This window comes from Balaenoptera borealis, assembly GCF_965194805.1.
Source record: "Balaenoptera borealis genome assembly, chromosome: 5".
Classification (NCBI taxonomy): Eukaryota; Metazoa; Chordata; class Mammalia; order Artiodactyla; family Balaenopteridae; genus Balaenoptera; species Balaenoptera borealis.
The window spans coordinates 87,579,118-87,602,991 of NC_138862.1; the positions used below are offsets into that span (position 1 = coordinate 87,579,118).

General features: G+C 40.4%; 1 protein-coding gene across 3 annotated transcripts in view; it reads right to left on the reverse strand.

Annotated features, from left to right (window-relative positions):
• The window catches only part of ACTL6A (actin like 6A), a 27,154-nt gene extending 22,391 nt beyond the window's left edge, over window positions 1–4,763 (reverse strand). The window contains exon 1 of one of the 3 annotated variants that reach the window (XM_082394144.1): window positions 4,562–4,763. In XM_082394144.1, coding sequence (XP_082250270.1) covers window positions 4,562–4,586 — 25 coding nt within the window. In that variant the 5' untranslated portion in view covers window positions 4,587–4,763. Of the gene's footprint in view, window positions 1–4,302; window positions 4,401–4,561 lie in introns of those variants that run through there. The other 2 variants (XM_082394145.1, XM_082394146.1) reach the window with 2 other exon arrangements.
• Window positions 4,764–23,874: the final 19,111 nt, after the last annotated feature.

Consider the following 23,874-nt stretch of genomic DNA (forward strand, 5'->3'; position numbering starts at 1 on the left):
TCAAAAACTAAAAAAATAATTTTTAAAATAAAGATCAATTATTACACTACAATTATCACAGTTGAGAGATGGTGTCTTTACAGCATAGTGATCTCATTTTTATTGAAATAAAATGAAGAGCCACCTATGTTTGAAAGGAAGTTTCTGTATTTGTTACATTTCCCAAAGTAATCAACTTTTCTCTATACAATCTCTGATACAAATTATCTTGTCTGAAAGAAAAGGTCCTTAAAAGCAGAACACTGTATTTGTTTTCACCACAGCATGTAAACTCAGGTACAAACAGTAAGGATTGTATACCAATGACATGAATTGGTAAATTCTAACACTTTGATTAACCAGAATGTTGGGTAAAGAAATATCCTAACTAGGGCTTCCCTCGTGGCGCAGTGGTTGAGAATCTGCCTACCAAGGCAGAGGACACGGGTTCAAGCCCTGGTCTGGGAAGATCCCACATGCCGCGGGGCAACTAGGCTCGTGAGCCACAATTACTGAGCCTGCGCGTCTGGAGCCTGTGCTCCGCAACAAGAGAGGCCGCGACAGTGAGAGGCCCGCGCACCGCGATGAGGAGTGGCCCCCGCTTGCCACAACTAGAGAAAGCCCTCGCACAGAAACGAAGGCCCAACACAGACATAAATAAATAAATAAATAAATAAATAAAAATTAAAAAAAAAAAAAAGAAATATCCTAACTAAATGAATTAATTGCTTGGTTAACCAAAATTTTCTATTCCTGTTCTCAAGGATCAACCTTTTGCCTTGCACCAGGGCTTTTAACCTTTTCTGTTCCATGGACCCCTTTGACAATGATGGAGGCTGAAATTCATATGTTGAAGTCTTAACGCCGAGTAACTTAGAATGTGACTGTGTTTGGAGATAAGGTCTTTAATGAGGTGATTAAATTAAAATGAGATCATTAGGGTGGGCCCTAATCCAATGACTGATATCCTTACACGAAGAAGAAATTTGGACACAGATATGTGCAGAGGGAAGACCATGTGAAGACACAGGGAGAAGACGGCCATTGAAAGCCAAGCAGAAAGGCCTCCAAAGAAAACAACCCTGTCAACACCTGATCTCAGACTGCTAGCCTCCAGAACTGTGAAAAAATTAATTTTTGTTGTTTAAGTCACCCAGTCTGTGGTACTTTGTTATGGCAGCCCTAGCAAACTAATACAGACAGCTTAGGACACTTATGAATGTCGTCTTAGAATGTTTTTAAATAGACTATAAAAGAAACTCATTAGAATAAAATTCAGTTAGTTATATCCATGGACTCCTTAGGGAGGCCAAGGACTCCATGTCAGGAGCCCCGCCTCTAACTTACCCTTTCTTAGGTAACCTGCTCCACTCTGACAGCCTCAATTTCTACCTAAACAGTGGTACTTCCAATCTCAAATCTCTCTCTCAAGCCCTCACCTTCAACCAGATCCGGATCTCAAACTTCTTACTGTACATCGCTTCCACCTGATGTCCCAGGGGTACCTCAAGTTCAACATACCTGAAGCACTGTCTCCTTGTCCCCATCCTGCCTAATCTAATCTCAGCTGTGCTTATCACAGTTAGTGGCTCCAGTCATCAGAGGTAAATCTTCCTGAACACCTTCATATTTCATATCCCTCATCAAGTTCTGACAAATATTTCTGCTAAATATTTCTCAAATCCCTTCTTCTTTAATACCATTGCCACTGCCTTGAGTCAAGCTCTTATCTCAACCAGGAATTACAACTCCCTACAGGTATTGTGCTTCCATCTTTACCGTCTCAATCCACCTTTCAAACTGCTGCACTGTGATCTTTCAAAACTGTAACTGAACATTTTGGTACATAAATCCTTCAATGAAAAGAAAAGGGAGAATCATTCAGTGGTTTTCCATCATCCCAAGATAAAATTCAAATTATTCTACCCAGGTGATATTCAAGACCTAGCATAATCTGGCAGCAGTCTCTCCTCCCACCTCATACACTACCATTACTGAAGAGTATGTTGTCTCCTAAACACACCATCTACTCTGCATATGCTGTCCCTCTCTATTATTCTTTCATCATCCTCATAACCTCCTTTGTAAAGTCCCTTGACTCCTCCACATTGAGTTAATAACTTTTTTGTCTGTGCTACCTTTGTATCTTCTATATATTGTCATTATTGAACATACTTCACTGAATTTATCATCCATATAAGACACTACAAACTATAAGATGCACCATTAGTTCACGCACCGCTAGGAGAAAAACATGCTGCCACACCATCAATAATATTCCAACTTCAGCTCTTTAAATGTGTGTGTGTGTGTGTGTGTGTGTCTGGGGTGGAACGTACAACTAAAAATAAATGAAATATGGTGTCTATTTATTTGACTGACTCACCTACAAGACTGCGAGTTTCTTGAAGGCAGAAGCTATACTTTGCACATAGCAAGCACTCAAAATTTTTTTGTGTGAAAAGAAAAATCTAACAAATCAGTTATTTTCCTGTCTTAATCAGTGTGGTAAACTGGACATAGTAGAATTTTAATTTGAGGAAGACTCTTGATTCTCAGAATTTGGAAACCCTTTCACAGTAAACCCTTTGGAAAATGTGACCCACTATAAATACTGGCCATACAGTAGTAGCTCAAACACAAAATCATACACTTATTTTTGTGAGTTTTATATACTTTATATGTGAAATAGGCTTTAAGATGTATTCCTCTACATAAGCAAATGAGAAACAGGATGTTTATTCTGAATACCTAAAGCATACATGAATATGTTGTGGTTCCATACTTGAAAAATGGCTGACGGAGAAACAACCAAAATCTTTTTATTTTTAATTTTTTTTTTATGGGGAAGGGTTTTACTGAAATGCCTTTTCTTTTCCTGCTCCCCACTTACTAGAAAGTTATGTAACTCTGGGCTGGTTAACCTCTTCTACACCTCATTTTCTTCTTTAATAATATGGGGATAAGTAGTACCACCTCCAGTGGTTGTTGTGGATTAACTGACCTAATGCATGTATTAAATGCAATGCATGAAAAGCCTCTGGAACAGTTCTTGGTACACAGTATGCACTCAACAAATGTTAACTGTTGGCATTATTAGTATCCATTTCTATGTAGTCACATTTAACAATGCCTTGTAAGGAAATACTCAGTGGACAGCCTTTAGGTTCTTGGATCAGTGAACCTGAAAGTCAAGAGTCAGCAGCCTCCATGAGGCAAAGGCACACAGATCAAGTCTTTCTGTCAGGATTACATCTTCAGATGGGGAAGAAGTAAATCATGAAGATCCACTAGGCTTTCTCCAAAGTAAAACTAGAAAACTACTGACTCTCACATTTGAGAAATCCAAACCAAAAGCATATATGGAGAAGGAGAGGGTGAGGGTCAGCGTGTCGCCTGAGTAGAGACTCAAACTTCACTCCAAAACCACTAAAAACTTTGAAAACCTTATTTTCATCTCCAACCTATAAAATGCCATCTGCTTCTGAATGCAACAATAACAAAAGCAACACTTTGGGTTCGTCTCTTTCTTCTCTAACTCATCAAACACAACACAAAGCATGAATCATATACATCAGTGCTTCATCTAGGTATCTTGCAAAAACGGAGGCTCTGACAGTAGATTTAGAGTGGGGCTTGAGAGTCTGCATTTCTAACGAGCTTGCAGGTGAGGCCGATACTGCCGATCCCTGGATCATACTTTGAGCAGCAAGTGAAGCATTATCCCACTTAACCTTCACAACCACCCCAATGGGTAGCAACCATCATTCCACACAAGAGGAGCCTTAAGCTGGGAAAAGTTAAGTAACTTGCCCAAGGCCAATGAGCTTACTAAATGGTGAGCCTGATATTCTAACCCCGGTCTGTGTAGTCCCCAGGCCCGTGGTAATCGTTCACTACACCGCAGCCCACCCAACCGTAACCATCCTTCAATTACATGTGTTCCTAAATTAAGCCGGAGCAGACCCGCCCACAGGTAACTCCGGAGCATCCAGTCAACAAATAGGCAAAAGTCACTGAAAGGCGTGAGGCAGAGTGAGCGCGGGGCGCGGACACAGAGGAGGCTGCATCCTGAGTAACCGCCACTCCTTCAATCAATTCCACTCCTCGGGGCTCGCTCTGCCATCTCCGGGACGCCGCGGAAACCTTCCGTCCACGCCAGCGAACTGCCAGGACCTCCCAAGTTTAAGAACATGCGAGCGCACACACGCCGACAGAGCCGGCTGTGAGAGAGGGGACCCCGGGGCCCGTCACCCCAGCCTCGGCTCGCCGGGCCGGGCCCCCGAGAGGAGCTGCCCGCCCATCCCCGGGGCGGCGCGCAACCTCGAAAGCCGGCTCCTCCGCGGGCCGAGGCTGGAAGGGGCCGCAGGGGGCGGCGACTCCGGGTGCCTGAGGCGCTCGCTGAGCCGGGTGGGCTCCAGGGGCGGGCAGAGCGCGGGGCGGGGATGGGGCGGGGAGGCCGGGGTCCCGAGACGGGGAGACCGGAAGGGCCGCCGGGGAGGAGAGGGGAGGGCTGGGGGCGGCGGTTACAAACCCCACGCGCTAAAAAGGCGCGCTCTCTCCATCGGCGGCACTCACTCACCTCCCCCGTACACCCCGCCGCTCATGGCTGCTATCGACGCGACTCCTACGCTAAAGGCCACCCGGCGAAGTGACTGCAACGGCCGCGACTGCGGGTCCGGAGAAGCGCTGGTCCCCGACTCCCTTAACTTCCACTGCCACCCCCCTCAGGCAACAAAGCGGCGTCCACACACCCCGGCACGCAGTCACACTTGCTGTCTCCCCTTATCAGCCAATCACGAGAGGCCCGACTACGCTTCAGCCAATCAGAATGAGGCTGTGCTGCATCCCTGCCGCGGCACCGCCAGTTTAGCCAATCGAAGGCAGCCATGGGGGCGGGGAGAGGGGGAAAGCGACGGAAGGAGGGAAGGAGTTGGGTTGCGGAACTGGGGGGCGGGGCTTTCCTAGTGGGCGGGAAAGTGGGGCGGAGGGAGCAGGAGCGGGAGGAGGAAGGCCGAAGGCAAGAGTCGGGGGCGGGCCTAGGGGTGTGGCTGGGCGCGGAGGAGCGGTGGGAATCCGGTAGAGCGAGGTAAACCTCTGGAAAACAGTCTGGAATTTGAGAAGATGTCTCCACGCAATAGTTTCGACGGTTCTGGGTTGTAGTGAATGAAGGATTTTTTTTTTCTGAAAAAGTATTTTCAACTAACTTATGTTGAAAAAATTAAATGTTATGTTCCACTTTGGGGTAGGAGGCACCAGTGAATCGTACAAACCAATAGGACCCAGAAATTTTAACAAAGGTTATTAATAATTAAAAGAAGAAGGAGATGATACAGTATCCCAGCTAAATTTAGGTAGCACTTAGAAACTTTTTTTAAGTGTCATCAATTTCTTTTATCCTGTGAGACAGGTATAAAGCAATGTAATCAATCCTCATCCAAGCGAGCACCTAGTCCTAAATACATCTCAGGACGGTCTGCTCTTAGTCCCCTATGTCTCCCAGCCCAGTCCAGATGACCGTTCTCTCTCCCCTGGATTACTGCAACAGCTGGTCGCTTGCCTCTTGGCCACACTGCAGGCAGCCTGATCTGTAAAAACGCCCAAATCATGATCATGTCCCTCCAACTAAAACTCCTAGATCGGTTGTATACCCTTGTGGGTTGAGAGCCATTGTTTTTTATTTTTTAATAAATTTATTTATTTATGGCTGCGTTGGGTCTTGCTGCCCGCGGGATGCGCCTGGATAGCCATTCTTAAATTGGTTTGTCTAGAGTCTAGACATATAGGTAGTTCTTAACCTTAAGAACAATTGAATAAAACCCCATCAGTCTCAGTGCCAGTAGCGCGGCAGAAAGTGATAGAAGGGTGGGGAACAAGGCTAGTGAGAAAACCCTTTCCTATTCACTTAGCAGTATAGTCTCAGTATCCCTGATCATTTAGAAAGTCCGTTTACCCAACGAGATAATGCAGAGGTCAGCAAACTATTACCCCAGAGCCAAATCCAGCCTGCTTTTGTGTGTGTGTGGTTTTTTGTTGTTGTTGTTTTTAATTTTTTACAAAAAAATTTTATTGAAATATAGTTGATTTACAATGTTGTGTTAGTTTCAGGTGTACAGCAAAGTGATTGTTACACATGCATATACAAATGTATATACAAATGTATACATATTCTTTTTTTACATTCTCTTCCATTGTAAGTTATTACAAGTTATTGACCATAGATAGTTCCCTGCTTTGTTTTTGTATGGCCAGTGAGCTAAGAATGATTATCGCGTTAAAATTTTTTTTAAAATATTTTTAAGAAAAACATTTTGTGATATTTGAAATTCACATTTCTGTGATAATAAGCTAAGTTTTACTGGAACACAGTTGTTTACTGGAACACATTTATGGCTGCTTTTGCTCTGTAAGGGCAAAGTTGAGTTTTACTACAGAGGCCATGTGGCACACTAAGCTGGAGGATGTATTTACTGTTGGATCCCTTATAGAGTTTACTGACCCCAGAGACAGTACATGTAACACATCTACCACAGTGCACCAAGTACTCTATGTTAACTGTGGGCCCCATGATTACAGTTCTCACTGTGGATACATAACAAATCCCCCAAATAATTCTATTTCCACTCTATGTCTTTATGTTGTGTTAGACTAATAAAGCTGATGAGTTGCAAAATGAATAAAATATAAAAACTATTACTTTGGTAATAGCTAAATATTGAAGAGATACTAGTTTTGTTTATAATACACAAAATCCATTTTTATCAATTTACCATTTAAACACATAGTAATTCATACATAGCAATTTAAATAGATTATGTATATTGATATCTCTCATCAGTACTATCTCTAACATCTCCCATGGAAATAAGATACCATTTGGGTTGAAAAAGAGTGAAATATTTGTCCCACTAGTTCAGAGTGCATCAGAAAACAAAACAGTTCTGCAGGGTTAATGAGGACCACACCCCTAGCCTCCAGGGAGGTCTGAGATTCTGTGACTGTCCCCTCCCACAGAGAACACACTGGAGTGCTGGGGACTCTTCAGTCTGACAGCACAAAGAGACAGCTTGAGAAAATACTGAAAAGTCATGGTTAGATGTTCTTACTTAAAGTGTTTTGCTTCATTTGATAATTTGGAAAGATATTAGAAAACAGATCAGCACAATGAATGTAGACGACATTTTATAGTAACTTTAAATGGACTACAGTCTATAAAAAATTTTTGAATCACTATTTTGAACACCTGAAACTAATATATCGATAATACTGTAAATCAACTGTACCTCACTTTAAAAAAAGAAGAAAACGGATCATTCATAATTTCAGGTCAGCTTTTTCTCTTGATGTATCGGGTGGACACATTGCTTTATAAACCACTTGAAATACACTTCAAATGAAATGAACTTCAGAGTACATTTGATGTCAGGATTAATCACGTTAGTGCAGATAAAGGGGCACAAGTAAGCCTTTCATAAATTTTAATCAGCAAAAAATGTAATAGGACAATAAAATTATTGGCCCTAAAGCACTAAATTGCTGGAGGAAGGGACTTTTGAGAAAGGAAACCTATTCAGCATCCTAAGGGAACTGTGCATCCTCAGTAATAATGACATTATTTCCTCTGAGGCAAGACTTATACCATGGCAGCTTGTTTTCTTCCATTCTTCCATAATTAGAAAACTGGTGGAATATACATTAAAAGAAAAATACTGATCCAGCAGAATCTATTTTACAAAATATAAAATATCTGAGAGTTTTTTTGCATTAATATTTCTCCTCTATAGCCTATAGTTTCTCTAAAGTCTTGACTCAGCCTACATTATTGTTACTGATAGCTAGTCAGATCAAACAACAACAACTCAAGGTTATTGTCTGTATGTCAGTTCTCAAGGGCATAATATACCAAAACAATCAATGCTTGCAATTTTCCTGCCTGAGCCAGCATATTCTGTATGTCAACCTAAAAATAAAAGATATTGAAGTAACATGTATGTAAACATCTACCCACAGTAGACACAGTGGTTGACTCTGAATCCAGATCTATAGAAATAAGTGCCCTTTCAGAAATCCTTTGTAATCTCTGAGCATCAAGAATTTCCTGTGTATTCGGTGCAACCCTCGGTTTTGCCTCGCTGGGTCGCTGGTCTTCTATTATTGTAACGCTGCACCAGAAAGCGTCTGATGCTGCATCCTTGCTCCTTCTTTTTACCAGCTCTGTCAGAATTCAGATCAGAGCAGTCATTACAAAATGTTACTGCTCTTGTCCTCTGTCTTAGCCTTTAACGAGTTTAGAGTTGAAAAAGAGAATTGCAACTGTTATTAATGCAAGTTAGGAAACACATTCAAGGGATTATCATCTGTTAAGAATAACACAAAAATTTATGTACATTTAGAATTATTTCATGCTGCAAAATACATGACATTAGCAATTATGAAAAAGAACTTTCAATGTAAACATTTTTGTGTGGATATGTGTATATATAAAGAGTCATCGTAAGTACCCTCCTCTTTTTATAGACGCTCCAAAAATAAAACACTCATGCAAGCACTACTGAGATAAAGAATGAATATCTGGAGTCTAGAATTTTTTACCAATAGACATATGATCAGTCAGATTCATCTGTTTGCCATTAGAATAGTAAGAGATCCGCTCACCATTTCAAATAATATGACCTAGATATACAAAGAAGCAAATGAAATTATATTTGATCATAGCTGGTACCTTTATAACACAACAATTGGTTTGTTATAGTGTTAACAATGTGATCCTGAAAAGACAAAGAAGTAAAGCAGATGAAGTGCTAGATGCTCTCTGGATTTTATGTCTTTACTATTTCATTATCACTTTAAAATCTCTTTGTTCATTTGATATAGCTCTTGTGAGATATCACAACGAGTAAACGATGTCAGCATTTAATCGTTTGGTGCCATAAAGGGGTACTATGCTGCCATGGGTTGCTTTGGGGCAACTCATGGGCATCCCACTGATCTAGGACAGTGCCAACACCATGTTATGGGACTGTTACACAGCCCAAGGAGCAATGGTGAATGGAGTCCGAAGTTCATGCTCCTGTATTGCTTCATTAGAACAATTGAAACCATTTTGGAATCAGAAGAATTTCATCTGCCATATGATAATAATGACTATAAATTACTGACCTCCTAATACATGCTATCATAGGAAACGTGCTTTATATATAATATTTTCCATGTAATCCACACAACATCCTCATGAGGGTTTTGCATAAGAGGCCCAGAGTGTCAGCAAGTTGCCCAATATCACACAGCTATTGAAAGAGTCAGGATTTGAAATTACCAAGCATGCTGTTCCTACTTCCTAAGATACCTTTTTCTTTCTACTTCCTCTACACTTTCAGTAAAGTTTTATTACATATATATATATATTTTTAATCAAAATGTACAAAAAGAAATGTCTCTCTCCTACCTGTGTCCCTAGCTGCCAATTTTCCTCTTCAGAGATGTTCTATGCTTCTACAAGTAATTATGTAAATATATTCCCCCCCCCCATTTTTCTGATATAAATGGTAATTCACATTACGCTAGTGGGTTTTAAAAAGCATTCTCCTTGGAAACTAATTTTAAAATGTTTACTTTTTAACATTTTTATTTTAAAAAATTTAGTGGATAGCCTATACACGTGGCTAGAAACTGAAACAATACAGTAAGTCCCCTACATACGAACCCTCAACTTGCGAACTTTAAAAGATTCAAACGTGCATTCACATGTCCAATCATGTCCAATAGTTAGTTCACGTGTCTGGCATACACTGTCATGTGCGTGCATCTTCTACAAGTGGTTGTGCTTTTGTATACTTTACTATACAGTACTGTATAGAGTACAGTAGTACAGTATCTTTATTTTAAGGCCAGGGTGTCTGGAAGCAAGGGTGAAAGCAGCAGTGAAGTAGCTGGTACTGCTAAGAAGCGCCAGGAATTGGACACCCAGAGAAAGGACAAAGAGAGACAATAGGAAAAAGAAATAACTGAAGAACTGAAGGATTCTTGATGCAGGAAATGGCAAGGGGATTTTTTTATTTGAGGAGGCACTGTTAGTTTTTGAGGCATGGGACCCGAACGTAGAATGGTACACGAAGGTTGCAACAGCCGTTCAGAATGCAATCCAGTGCTACCGTGTCATCTATGACGAGAAAAAAAGAGCTACTACCCAGACATCACTGGATCGTTTTTCAAGAGGGATAGAATTGAATCCAGCAAGGAGCCAGAACCTGTGCCATCAACGTCAGGCGTGACTGAAAGTGCAGCTTGCCCTCCGTCTCCTATTGCTGACGATCCTTCACCTCTACCATCTCCCACCTCTTCTCCCTCCTCCAGTCAGTAACTCTTCTTACCTGCTCACTCGATGCCAGCCCCTGTATGCCAGCTGTTGTACTGTACTACTGTACTTTTCAAAGTACTGTACTGTAAGATTAAAAATGCTTTCTTATTTTTTGTGTTTGTTTTTTACATATTATTTGTTTGAAAAGTATTATAAACCCATTACAGTACAGTGCTATATAGCTGACTGTGTTAGTTGGGTACCTAGGCTAACTTTGTTGGACTTAACGAACAAATTGGACTTATGAACGTGCTCTCAGAACGGAACTCATTCGTATGTAGGCGAGTTACTGTACAAAAGAGTGAAAAGCAAGTCTCTCTCCCTCCAGTCCTTGAAATTTTTCAATTCTTCCCACCAGACTGAACCACTTTCACCAGTTTTTTAATTTTATTAATTTTGGCTGCGTTGGGTCTTCGTTGCTGGGTGCGGGCTTTCTCTAGTTGCGGCGAGCGGGGGCTGCTCTTCCTTGTGCTGCGCGGGCTTCTCATTGCGGTGGCTTCTCGTTGCGGAGCACGGGCTCTAGGCGCACAGGCTTCAGTAGTTATGGCACAAGGGCTCAGTATTTGTGTCCTGCGGGCTCTAGAGCACAGGCTCAGTAATTGTGGCTCACGGGCCTAGTTGCTCCGCGGCATGTGGGATCTTCCCGGACCAGGGCTCGAACCCGTGTCCCCTGCGTTGGCAGGCGGATTCCTAACCACTGCTCCACCAGGAAAGCCCACCAGTTCCTTTTGTAAGCTTCTAGAGATCGTCTTTTCAAATAAAAGCATATATTTGTATCCCTTCCCCCACTATATTTTGTTTATTTAGATAAGCAGTAGCATATTGAACACATTGTTTTGCACCTGACTTCTTTCACTAAACCATAATACCTTGAAGATCATTCCGTGTTAGTTTGTATAATTCTATCTTTTAAATTTAAACATCAGACAGAATTCCATTACATGTATACACCATAATTTATTTCACCAGTTCTCTATACATGGACATTTACGTTATTTCTAGTCTTTTGCTAGTGTGAAGAATACTGCAATGACTATCCTCTTCTGTGTGCATATGTAAGAGAGCTTTTATGCAGGATGAATTCTCAGAAGTGGAATTGTTGAGTCACAGGATATATGCATTTATTTCAATGGTCATTGCCAAATTACAGAGGTTGTACAATTTATATTCCCTCACTAGCATGTTCGGAAGTACACTTTTTCATCCAAACCTCACCAACACAGAACGTTATCAAACTTAGGTCAAGATGGAGTTTTTATAAAAGATGTTTCATTCATTCACTAGCTGTTTAGGTAGAGCTCCTGATTTTACTGATTGAATCTATTGATTCATGGTATACCAGACCCAGGAGTACATTCAGGGGACTCCAGACTGTGGATGACAAAAGAAAGGTGAACCTTTGAGCAGCTAATTTATTGGATACCTACGCTAAGCCAGGCACCGGGAATACAGGGAGAAGTGAGCCTGGGTTCTCCTCAGGAACTGTAACTGTTCCCACTTTTGGTGAAAACGGCTGCAAACACATTCCAGTTGCTACTTGGAGAATGGATGCCCAAGTTCATTTAGGCTTAGACCTCCAAAGCTTGAGAAGTGGTGGGTGGTGGTTCTGCAATTTTTTCATTTGAAGTCTTTTATCTTCACTCTGGCATATGAATAAGACAGTTGCAAACAAAAGAGAAGGCATTTGGCACACTTAATAGGTGGTACTCACATTTTAATTGCAGGGTGCTCTGTATCTCCAGCCAGGGAACAGTCTATAAGGTTTGTTTTATTTTGTTGATAGGTGGGGAGAGGGTATTTCTTTTGTTCTTTTTTTGGGTGGTAGGGGAAGGATATCAAAGTTTTTTTTTTTAAATATGAGAAACAGAGGAATTATTAATTATAAAATCATCAGTATTTGCAGATGATTCTAATAAATGCCATCTTCCAGCTCTAAACTGACTACACAAAAGGCTTTATTTTGTGGAAAATTATTTTAATCATTAGATATGTAAAATAATAAGCCGAATGTTTAGTTTTTAACAGATATCTGGTCAAAATGGATATCCTTCCCTGTTAGGGTATACTTGAGAATGCAACAGTTATAAATGCACCATATATTTATAATCTTTTTTTAAATTGAAGTATAGTTGATTTACAATGTTGTGTTAGTTTCAGGTGTACAGCAAAGTGATTCATATATACATCTATCCATTCTTTTTCAGATTCTTTTCCTATATAGGTTATTACAAAATACCGGCTATAGTTCCCTGTGCTATACAGTAGTTCCTTGTTGGTTATCTGTTTTATATATAGTAGTGTGTATATATTAATCCCAACCTCCTAATTATTCCCCCCCCCTTTCCCCTTTGGTAACCATAAGTTTGTTTTCTATGTCTGCGGGTCTATTTCTGTTTTGTAAATAAGTTCATTTGTATCTTTTTTTTTTTTTTTTTTAGATTCCACATATAAACGATATCATATGATATTTGTCTTTCTCTGACTGGCTTACTTCACTTAGTATGATAATTTCTAGGTCCATCCATGTTGCTGCAAATGAGGAAAGCCTATATTTAAACTTACCATTATGTTTGTTGATTTCTGATTAAAAAAATCAAAAAGTGCCCATAATCCAGATGGAAACACCCAATCGCTGAAGAATTTGAACATAAAATTAGGTCGTAATTAGCCTATTATGTGTAATCTATACTATAAAAAATACTATGATTTTTGAGTCCAGCCTTTCTTTCCCACCCCTCCTGTTACCTCATATAGCTTCTATAGAATCACATTACACTACTCTTGAGAGTAGTGAGATTACTCACCTTGGTTACCAACTGTCAAACTTTGATAAACTTACACAGGGATTAAAAGGCTGCTGATTTTACTGTTTGTAGCATCAGTGCTGCACCAAATCCAGGAGTATTTTTGGGGGACTCTAGACTCTGGGCAACAAAAGCAAGCAGAATAACTTACAAGCTGAACCTTTGATTATTTCATGTTGTTCTGTCAGCCGTTAGAAGGATCCATGTCATTCCCACTGTGCCAGCTGGTCTATAGTAAGAAACAGAGACAGCAGTGCTCCCAGAATGTTTTTGGTGTCTATCCCCTGGGACATGTGAACAAGGAGATTTCTGAGGGATTCAACGCGATATCCCTTCTGGAAGGTTCTTGAGTAACACTTGACAGTAACAGTTTTAATTGTAATTGCTAGTTTGAAGCCTTATTTTAAAAACTTTACCTAAACTTGCTCTATTTCACATAGCTATCACTATGATCATAATCACAACTATTAACTAATATTTATTGAGCTGTGTTTATTGCAAACTGCTGACCTTGAAGTTACAATAGGAATAAGGCAAAGAAAACCAGGAAAACAAACATATAGTGCAGATAAGTATTGAAAGGGAACACAGAGAAACAAAAATAGTTGTACGTGACTAGTAGAGTTATGTGTACGTTTTAAAATGTTTTGTTTTGTGTCATAAATTTGTTTTAAACATTATTGGCTTTAACAACACATTTAAAATTTTACACCAGGAAAGTAGTTTTACAATCCTAAATTGGGGTTTTAATTTCCAGGGTAACATTTTGGTACGTATTATTTCAGGGTTTTTTCCTTTGCTTATACTATCTCTTTATCTCTATAAAGATATAGATATAATTTATAAATAATTACAATATTTTAATATATAATTATATGTAGTTACACATAATTTTATTTATATAATTTGACATATATAATATTTAATAAAGTAACAACATACTATGTAAGTTCACATTCTGTTCTGAAACATGCTTTTTTCACTTAATATATTTGGACAGGTTTCCACAATATTATATATAGAGTTACATAATTTAAAAAAATGATTGTTTTGGACTTCCCTGGTGGCGCAGTGGTTAAGAATTCGCCTGCCAATGCAGGGGACACGAGTTCGAGCCCTGGTCTGGGAAGATCCTGCATGCCACGGAGCAACTAAGCCCGTGCACCACAACTACTGACCCTGCGCTCTAGAGCCTGCAAGCCACAACTACTGAGCCCACGTGCGCCTGGAGCCCGTGCTCGGCAACAAGAGAAGCCACCGCAATGAGAAGCCCGCGCACCGCAGGAGTAGCCCCCGCTCGCCGCAACTAGAGAGAGCCCGCGTGCAGCAATGAAGACCCAACGCAGCCAAAAATAAATTAATTACTTAATTAAAAAAAATTTTCACTGTAGGGATAGTTCGTTATTTATTTAAGCAACTGCCTATTGATCGACATTTCAATTATTTCTAATGTTCTGCTGTTATAAATATTCATGTAGATCAAATGATAGTTTTATCTCCTATTATAAATACCTTGGATGTCTGTGTCATTGCATATTTGTGAATACTGATTGATGTATACAAGTTTAAAATCTTTTTATGTTGACATTCATATTAATACATCAATCATTTTCTTTATAATTTTTGTACTTAGTATCATGCATAGAAAGGTGGATAAGGACTTCCCTGGCAGTCCAGTGGTTAAGAAGCTGCACTTCCAATGCAGGGGGCATGGGTTCAATCCCTGGTTGGGGATCTAAGATCCCGTATGCCGCATGGTGTGGCCAAAAATAAATAAATAAATAAAAAGATTTATTTTTAAGAAAAGGTGTATAGCTACCAGGAACTGGGGTATTTTGTTGTCGTTTATTTGTTTTTCAGAAAATCTAGCCCTCTGCTGAATTCTCCAATATGTACTTGGATGGCCCTGCTCACCATTTTTTCATTTATATCAGGAAAACTGCTCAAAACCAAAGCAGGAGGGAAAGCTGCTGCCCAGGACTCAGCCACCCTGCCCTGACTGTGCTCCGGCTGCTGGCAGCTGAGTTGATCTTCCGAGGCTCTGGCTGAACTCTATCTCCCGGCTAAATCCAAATTCTCACTGGCACACTGAGGCACACTGCTTGGGGTCCTGCCTGGCCTGGCTCTCCCCACTCCGGCTTCCCTTGATTCTGCCTGTGCCCCTGGCTAGCCAGGCACAGCTGAACTCCCAGGGTGCCAACCTCAATGGTCTTCCTGAACTCTATACTTGCTCACGCCTTCCAAACTAGTCTCACACCCTTGGCTGCAACTTTTTAACTCCTGACCTGCCTTGTTTGTTGTGTGGTCCCCAGCTCTGAAAGGCTAACAGAACAAATGCCGAATGAAACTCCTCTTCAAATAGTTCACAGTGTATGGAGTTTGCAATGATGCATATTTGTTACTCAAGGAAAAAAAAATCCATTAAGTAAGAAAAATCCAATTAGCCCTCTGAAGACAATGTCTCACACACATTTTCAGATATCTAAATTAAATCACAGCATACTCCTAATACCATCCACAAAGAGATCTGGGGCGGGAGGGGGGATGCCAAGGGAGAGAGGTGAGGAGGACATATTTATATGAAGGAAGTTAACTCTTACAATTAGCTATATTCTAATGAAAATAAACTGATTCGGAAGACCTAGAAGATGACACTACAGCATAATAATTTATAAAACAGTGTGGAATTTTCAGTAAACTTTAAAAAATACTCTTTCTTGAAGTTTATGAGAATTTATTGTCACAAGTTGTTTTCTTGCTCTAAGAATTCATTTTCTCATAAACTGTACAGAATATCTTGTAAAAAATAAACCCATGGAATAGTATTTCTAAAATGCAGTGATTCTTTTATCCTCTCTTTTGTCATTTATAACTCTTTCTTTGAATCTTTCGAAGAATTTCCAATTTTCTTTGTAGACTGACAAAAATAACTTCAAATCACCTTGGAATCTGTGTATAAGCATAGGATCATGGCATTTCTTTCTGAGAGAATTTGTCTATTACTTCTAGTAAATTTTAAAGATGAGGAATAGCAAATGATAATCCCTCATTTTTTTTGCCACCTAACTCCAGCCCTTGTTTTCTTGCCTTTTCCTGACATTGGAATGTCAGAGCCTGGATTTCCCTTAATCATGTCTTTAGATTAGTTTTCTATTATTGCTGTAACAAGGTATCACAAAATTAATGGTGTAAAACAGCACAAACTTATTCTCCTACACTTCTAAAGGTCGGAGGTCCAAAACTGAATCTTAGGGAGAATAAATCAAGGTATTCACAGGGCTGTGTTTCTTCTGGAGGCTCAAGGGGAGAACACATGGCTTGTCCTTCTCAGCTTTAGAGATTACCTGCAACCCTTGGCTCATGGTCCCACATCACTCTGTCTTCTGCTTCTGTCAACACATCCCCTTCTCTGAGTCTGACCCTCCTACCTCTGTTTTATAAGGACTCCTGTGATTTTGTTGTGCTCACCCAGATAACCCAGGATAATCTCCCAGTATCAAGGTCCTAACCTTAATCACATCTGCTAAGTCTCTTTTGCATGCACAGGGTCCAGGGATTAGAACGTGGACATTTTGGGGGGGACCATTATTCCGTCCTAATCCAGTCACATACTTGAATCTACTTTATAATTTTGCCTGGCTAACTCACTAATGGGAAAACACCATTAATATTTTTTGTTTTTAAAACTAAAGTATAAAGGCAATAGCTATGTCCATGAAAAGAGCAGAAGAAGATATTAGGGCAAATACAGTTCTGTAATGATCTATTTCTGTAATTACACAACCACATATTCTCTCTGCCAGTTCCCTCCTTTCATACCTTGGTTCCATCCATTCTCATATCTCCCATGCCTGGTCTTTAACTAGGATCTTCTTTTGGGCATTAGGAACTCCCCATTCTAAGATAAAGAAGCTCCCCTACATCCTTGAACACAGTTTCTCTTAAATATAGTTCATGACTAACTACGATTAAAGTTTGGTTTTCCACCAATACCACTGTCATCTCTAATGTAGGCCACTTCCCATTGTGTTTCCCCAGTGCTCACAGGGTAAGGAGGCATTGGTATATTCTATTTAATTGCTACTTCCCTACTTTTTCTCCACCACTGCTCTCAATACCATATGTGTTTTGGAAGCCCAAGCCATTCACTTACACATCCCTTCTCCTACTTTCTCTAATTATCTATGGAATTCAGGATACTCTCCACTTTCCTTGATCATTTCAGGATTTCAATCCTTCTCTCTACCCTATCTATCGCCATCAAGCTCAACAGCTGCATACAAACTTTCCAACATTCTGACCTCACAATTCTTACTAGGATCAACATAATTCCTTAATCTTCACATGCCTCCTCTCCTTGCCAGCTGGGTCCAGTAACGCTCACTCATTGATTCTGCCTGACCTTCCACGGTCGAAGGCTTTGGGAAGCTCTGCATCGTCATTTGGAAAGCTCAAAAGTAAATAGACCTTCTTGCAGTTGAACTCTGACTTTATTTTTCATTTCTAGAAACTGGGCTTCGACTTGATGTCAAGAAGTTACCAAGGAATAAAATTGGTTTTCATCTTGCTCCCTTTTGTTTAAGGCCTGTGACAGTCTCCTCTCCCCATAGGCCTCCAGGGGTCCTGACCTCTCTCCTCCCCCCAGTTCAAGGCTGGGGCTTTATCTGTGGCAAACTTTCCTGGCACTTGAAACCTGCCTCTCTGTGTCATCTCAACTCTGAACATTACCTGTGTCTAGAATCCAGCGGCCACATCCATCCTGAGGCTGACCATTCACTTGGACCCTGACTTTGATAGATTCACATATTTCCTGACTACTGTGTTCTGCCTGCTTGGCTGGACAGTCTTCCAGTACCAACAGCTGGGTCTTTATCCTCGGCACCTGTTCACCCAAGTAGACTGGTCCAGCTTCAATTCAGTCTACCCCACCAAGCTGCAATGAACTTCTCTGTGACCAGCTATGCAATGAGATATAATAGCCCCCATGCTTTCTACTACTCTCTCACTGCTATCCAACTGGATTTTCCTTCTCCCTTTGTTCTCCAGTAGCTCACCCCACAGGCTCTCTGCTTTTTTCTTGCGTTATTTCCTTCCCTCACCGCTCCAGGACATTCCAAACATTTTAGATCCTCTCATGTCTTGGTTTCTCTGCCATCTTCTCTCTGCCAATATTCCAAACTTGGTTAGTCCCTGGGGTCATCATTAGGACCATCTACAAAACTTCCAGTTCTCTTCCCTCTAGGTAACTGGTAGGGTCTTACTTCTCCAACCCCTCTGCTCTGGCCAATGAAACGTAATCGTGAAAAGTCTCATTTCCAGGCAGAAGCTTCAAGAGAGAACGCTTCCTTTACCACATTCTCTTTCCCTTCGCCTCCATGATCTACAGCACACTCTGGGTGAGGAGAGTGGCCCCAGTTGACTGACAATGGACACATAGCGACAGAAGAAATAAATCTTTGTTGTTTTAAGCATTTGAGATTAGGGGGTTGTTACTGTACATAACCTAACCTATCCTGACAGATACTGATCCTCCCATCTGTTTTCTCCTCTCATATTCCTGGTCTGTAGCGGACCTGGTTGTTTCACCTGACAGCATTCCTTTGCAAACCACCCCTTCCTCAATTTGGGTTTATGTAATTCATGACTTCAGGGGTGAGTGTATGACTCAGACCCAGGCAGTCAAACTATCCCATCCACTAGGCCCCAGTGATTAGTCCAGTGGTGGTCACGTTACCCAAGTTGGGCCAACTGTAGTCTATATTAGGGTTTGGCTGGAAAATTGGGAGAGAAATGCTCTTTTTGCGGGGGCTTGCTAAAGCAGGTAGACTGTATACTGGAGCTGGCAGTGGCTACTTAGGAAAGCAGAGCTAAACAATGGAGAAAAATATAATTTTGATGATATTTTTTGAGGCTCTGGATTTAGCCATGTCATAAATCATTATGCTCTTTAGACGTTCCTGTTATGTAAGCCAATACATTTCCTTTTTTTCTTTAATCTATTTTGAATTGAGATTTCTGTCACTTGCAACTGAAAAAGTGCTGATTAAAACAGCTGCAAAGCATTAAGGGAAACATCAGGAAACCATACAATTTTCCTTTATACTTTTACCCTATAGAGTATCAACTGAATTCTCACTGGGATCAGCAATCCTTTTGCTCAGCTTTATTTACTTCCTAGTGTACTCCTCATGGGGCATATTCCAAACATTCTCTATTCTCCTTAATTCCTTTCCCACTCCCTAAGACGAGCTAGCCTTTCACTTCTCTGAAAAGAAATTCATCTCTCTTGAGTGTCCTCCACTTTAACCCTATTCCTGTGTATTTTCATCTATCCATCTCTTTCCAAACTTAACTGTATCACTTGTTCCTCTGCCGGTGGCTTTTGTGTCCTGGTTTTCCTCTTATATCTCTGATCACTCCCGTGTCTCCACTTCTTTCCACTGCAGCCTGGGAACAACTGTTCACAGCCTCTAACTATCTTTTCTTCCACTGCAGATTCCTGGTATCTATTCCTTTGGCCTTATCTGTCACCCACAGGCAAATAGCTCTCAAGTCTATACATTCCAGTCTTGGCCTGCTAGACTTTTGCATTCACATGCCCCAGTTGGAAATGCACCTCAAACTCAACATGTCCAAAAGTGAAATTATTCTACTCAATTCAAACTCTGAGTTATTCTGGACAATCTCAGCTTCTCTCCTCTGTACCCTCAGATCCAGTTAGTTACTATGTCTTATCAATACCACCCTATGATACCTCTCCAAACTATACCCTCCTTACTACCAACACAGCTACTAGTTCTGGCTTTTATTATCTGCTTTGCAGACTCATGCAGTCATTGCCACAGTTTCCCTAGGATGATCAAACTCCAGAAGGCCAAAACCAAAAGGAAGTAAAAAGATACAAAATGAAGTAAGTTTTCAGTTGCTACCTCTAGTCCGGGCACATACATCAGCTCAGGACTCTCTGTTGAATGTTTGCTAGAGACCTGTTACTTTCACAAGCCAGATCTCAATATTTCATATCCACAGTGATATCCTCAGCACACTTGTGAATAGTACGTCTTATGCTCAGGGGCCATTGCTGCAAAATTCTTTTGTAGTCCTCATGGCCCCACTGAAAATTTCAAACATGCTATTGCAAAAGCTTCCAGAACCCATGCAATATCATTGTTTTGTTAGAGAGTGTTCGCCCGGCCTTGTCCCAGACCCTTTGACCTTTTTGTTCCACTACTATCCTGAACAGCCTTTTATAACAGGGCCTTACAATACACTGTTTTATAAAAGTCTCAACCCTAGGTGTATAAACCTGTAAGAATCGCTCTAACAACGATAACCTACCCTGCCTCCTGCCTCTCCCCTTTTTAGCTCATTCTCTTCAGAAAATGGTTCCAGTTCCTTTCTTGAAGCACAGCATGGATAACTCTGTAAAAAATTCAGTTGCTCACACTAACTACAGAATCCAACCCCAACTCCTTTGTCTGGTGTCCTAGTCAATTTGGGCTGTTAACAAAATACCATCAACTGAGTAGCTTATACAGTTGACCCTTGAGCAATGCAGGGATTAGGGGCACCCACCCTCTGTGCGTTTGAAAATCCAAGTATAATTCATAGTTGGTCCTCCCTATACACAGTTCATCCATATATGTGGTTCTGCACCTGGGATTCAACCAACCGGGGATGGTGTAACACTGCAGTATTTACTATTGAAAAAAATATACATGTAGGTGGATCCATGCAGTTCAAACCCATATTGTTCAAGGGTCAACTGTAAACAACAGAAATGTATTTCTCATAGTTTTGGAGGCAGAGAAATCCAAGATCAAAGTGTCAGCCTCTCTCCTTGGTTTGTAGATGACTACCTTCTATCTCTGTCTTCACATGGTCCTTCCTCTGTGTGCACCCATGGCTGTGTCCAAACTTTCTCTTCTTATAAGGACATCAATCATATTGGATTAGGACCAATGAGTCTTAAAGACCTCATTTTAACTTAATTACCTCCTTAATGAGCACTTGTCAATATTCTCATTTTTGAAAAGTAGATTTGACTTAGATATGCAGAGATAGGGGATGCTGTAAGGACACAGTATTATGAACAAAGTCCAGAAACCTGGCAAGGAAACCTCAGGGAATGACAAGTGGCCAGTTTGGTGGCTAGAGAATCAGGTGTGGGAAATGAGGATGGATAGGTGGTGTCATGGGCTGAATTGGGTCCCCCAAAATTTGTATGTTGAAGTCCTAATCCCCAGGATCTCAGAATGTAACTATATCTGGAGATACATTCTTTAAAGAGGTAATTAAGTTAAAATGAGGTCTTTAAGGTACACCCTAACCCTAATTCTAACTATCTTTTATAAACTCTGTGCAAACACTGAATTAGCCAATATACTGAACCAGTTCTTCTAAGGGAAGTACAGGATTAGGTTCCTGTGAGCCTCTGATCACAACATTTTCGTCAATGAACCAGTGAACACATAACTTTGTTTTATATGTGTTTCTGTTTAAAGACACCTTATTTAATATACATTGTTGACTCATTAACATTAAACTAACAGCCAACCGTACCACAACTCATGCCTGAACAAAGCCTATGTAACATCTGTATTTTTTCTGTAAGGCACATCACAGCCTTCTTGTGCTTAGAAACACTGGGACAGCACTTCAGCACTATGCTTGGGAGTCATTTTAAATAGCAAAACCACCAAGAAAAAGAACATAGACGCAAAAACATGACACTAAATAGACCATAAAAAGGTTACTGGTTTACAGTATGAACTCAGCTGGGAACGCGCATCTTGAGCAACTCAAATTTTTTGTTGTACTGCACATGTTTGTGAATGACTGCACAAGTGCTGCAAGTAGTGATTTTGGAGTTAGAGATAAATTCTAACAAGTAGATGAATTCGCAAACACAGCATCTGTAAGTAATGAGGATCAACTGTACTATTAATCCCATTTTACAGATAAGGAAACTAAGACTCAAAGCAGTTAAGATCTTTCACAAGGTTACTGCTTGTGAAGCTGGCACAGCCAGGATTCAAACTCCACTTTGTAGAAGAGGGAGATTTTTTTTTCACCTGTACTGAGTCAGAGTTGAGGAAATCAGTCAAGAACACTAATACAGAGGCTGCAAATAGCAAACAGCCTTTGCAAAAACTTGCCAATTACATGAAGCATGATTTCTGGGAATGGCACCAAGATATTAGTGAATAGCAGTCTCACACTTTAAACAAAGAGAATTGTTCTTAGAAGTACAGTAGTAACATATTTATCTGAGGGCCCTAGAGCCCAAGTGACCAAAATCCACAGCCTTTGTTTCTGCAGAGTTCATGTTGTCATCTTCTCAATACAATTCTGTTTGGGGGAAGAAAAAAAAAAAAGTGCACTCACACCCAGGCATTACATAGTATACAAAAGCATAATCAGGGTCATATTATAATAGGGCAATTCAAGGAATTAGTTGTCAAGTCTGTAAAGGGGCCTTCATGCACCAAAAGCATAGTATATCACGATAAGCCATGTTTTCAAAAAGCATTAATTCATCCAAAACAATGTACTGAGCTGCCACTGTGTACTGGGTGTTATGTTCAGTACTCAACATCAGAGTGAATGTGAAATAGTTCCTGCCCTGGCCATAGTCACAGAACAGTGCCTGAGGCAGGTGTAATTGGGTGTGCCTGTGTGTGCGTTCCTTGGCGGTTTCGCTCTGTTTCCCCCCCTCCCATACTTAATGCATCTGTACATTTGCACAGCTGCTGAGAGCCTCCTCAAACCTTAGGACTGAGATACGTATAACATATCAGCTGACCTGGGAATGTCGGAAGCCAAATTACAAAGCAGTTTCAAGACCCATGAAAGAGAATCCACCTGAGGCAAGAAGGAGTCAGAAGTGATAAGGAGGGCAGCAAGAGGTTCCAGGAGTCCCAGAGCAGTGGTGGCTTGGGGCGCTGTAGGAGAGCTCTTTCTTGCACCTGTCTTCCCTGAGCCACCACCCGGACACCACCACGTGTTCCTGTTTTTCTTCCCATCCCTCTGACCTCCGCTTTGTGGAACCCACCTCCTCTTTCCAGCTTCTAAATAAGACTGTCCTAGGGGTCCATCCGCAAATCTCTTTTTTTTTTATTTTTTTATGAAGATGTTTACAATACTTTATTTTAGGTTATTTCCAATTTTTCACCAATTTAAAAAATTGACCAACTCAATGAAACCTTGTGAATACAATGTTAAAAAGTATAACTATGAATCATAAAATTTAAATTTAGTATGAAAAGATAAGAATGGCAAATTATATTGAAGCTATGTGGAATTATGTTTATAGACAACAGGAAGAGAAAATAAAAATGTAAATATTGCTTGATAAGATAATGGGATTAGAGGTGGTCTTTTAAATTTTTCATTGTTATGCTAATACAATACCTTTATAAAACCTAAAAATCTTCAAACAACATATTTTTTAAAAATTGTGGTAAAATACACACAACAGAAAATGTATCATTTTAACCATTTTAAAGTGGACAGTTCAGTGATATTAAGTCAACAAATTTTTAAAACTTTCAGATGGCACCTGAATAAAAGATGTGCTGTCCATTGGTGATTTTAATGTATCTGGTATATAACTAAAGTCACCACAAAACTTTTTCTGGGAAATTGGCAGATCATAAACATAAAAATTTTATTTTGCTTTATATTAAACCTTATTGTTTTACTGTTTCAAAATTCAAATTTACTCACAAGAAA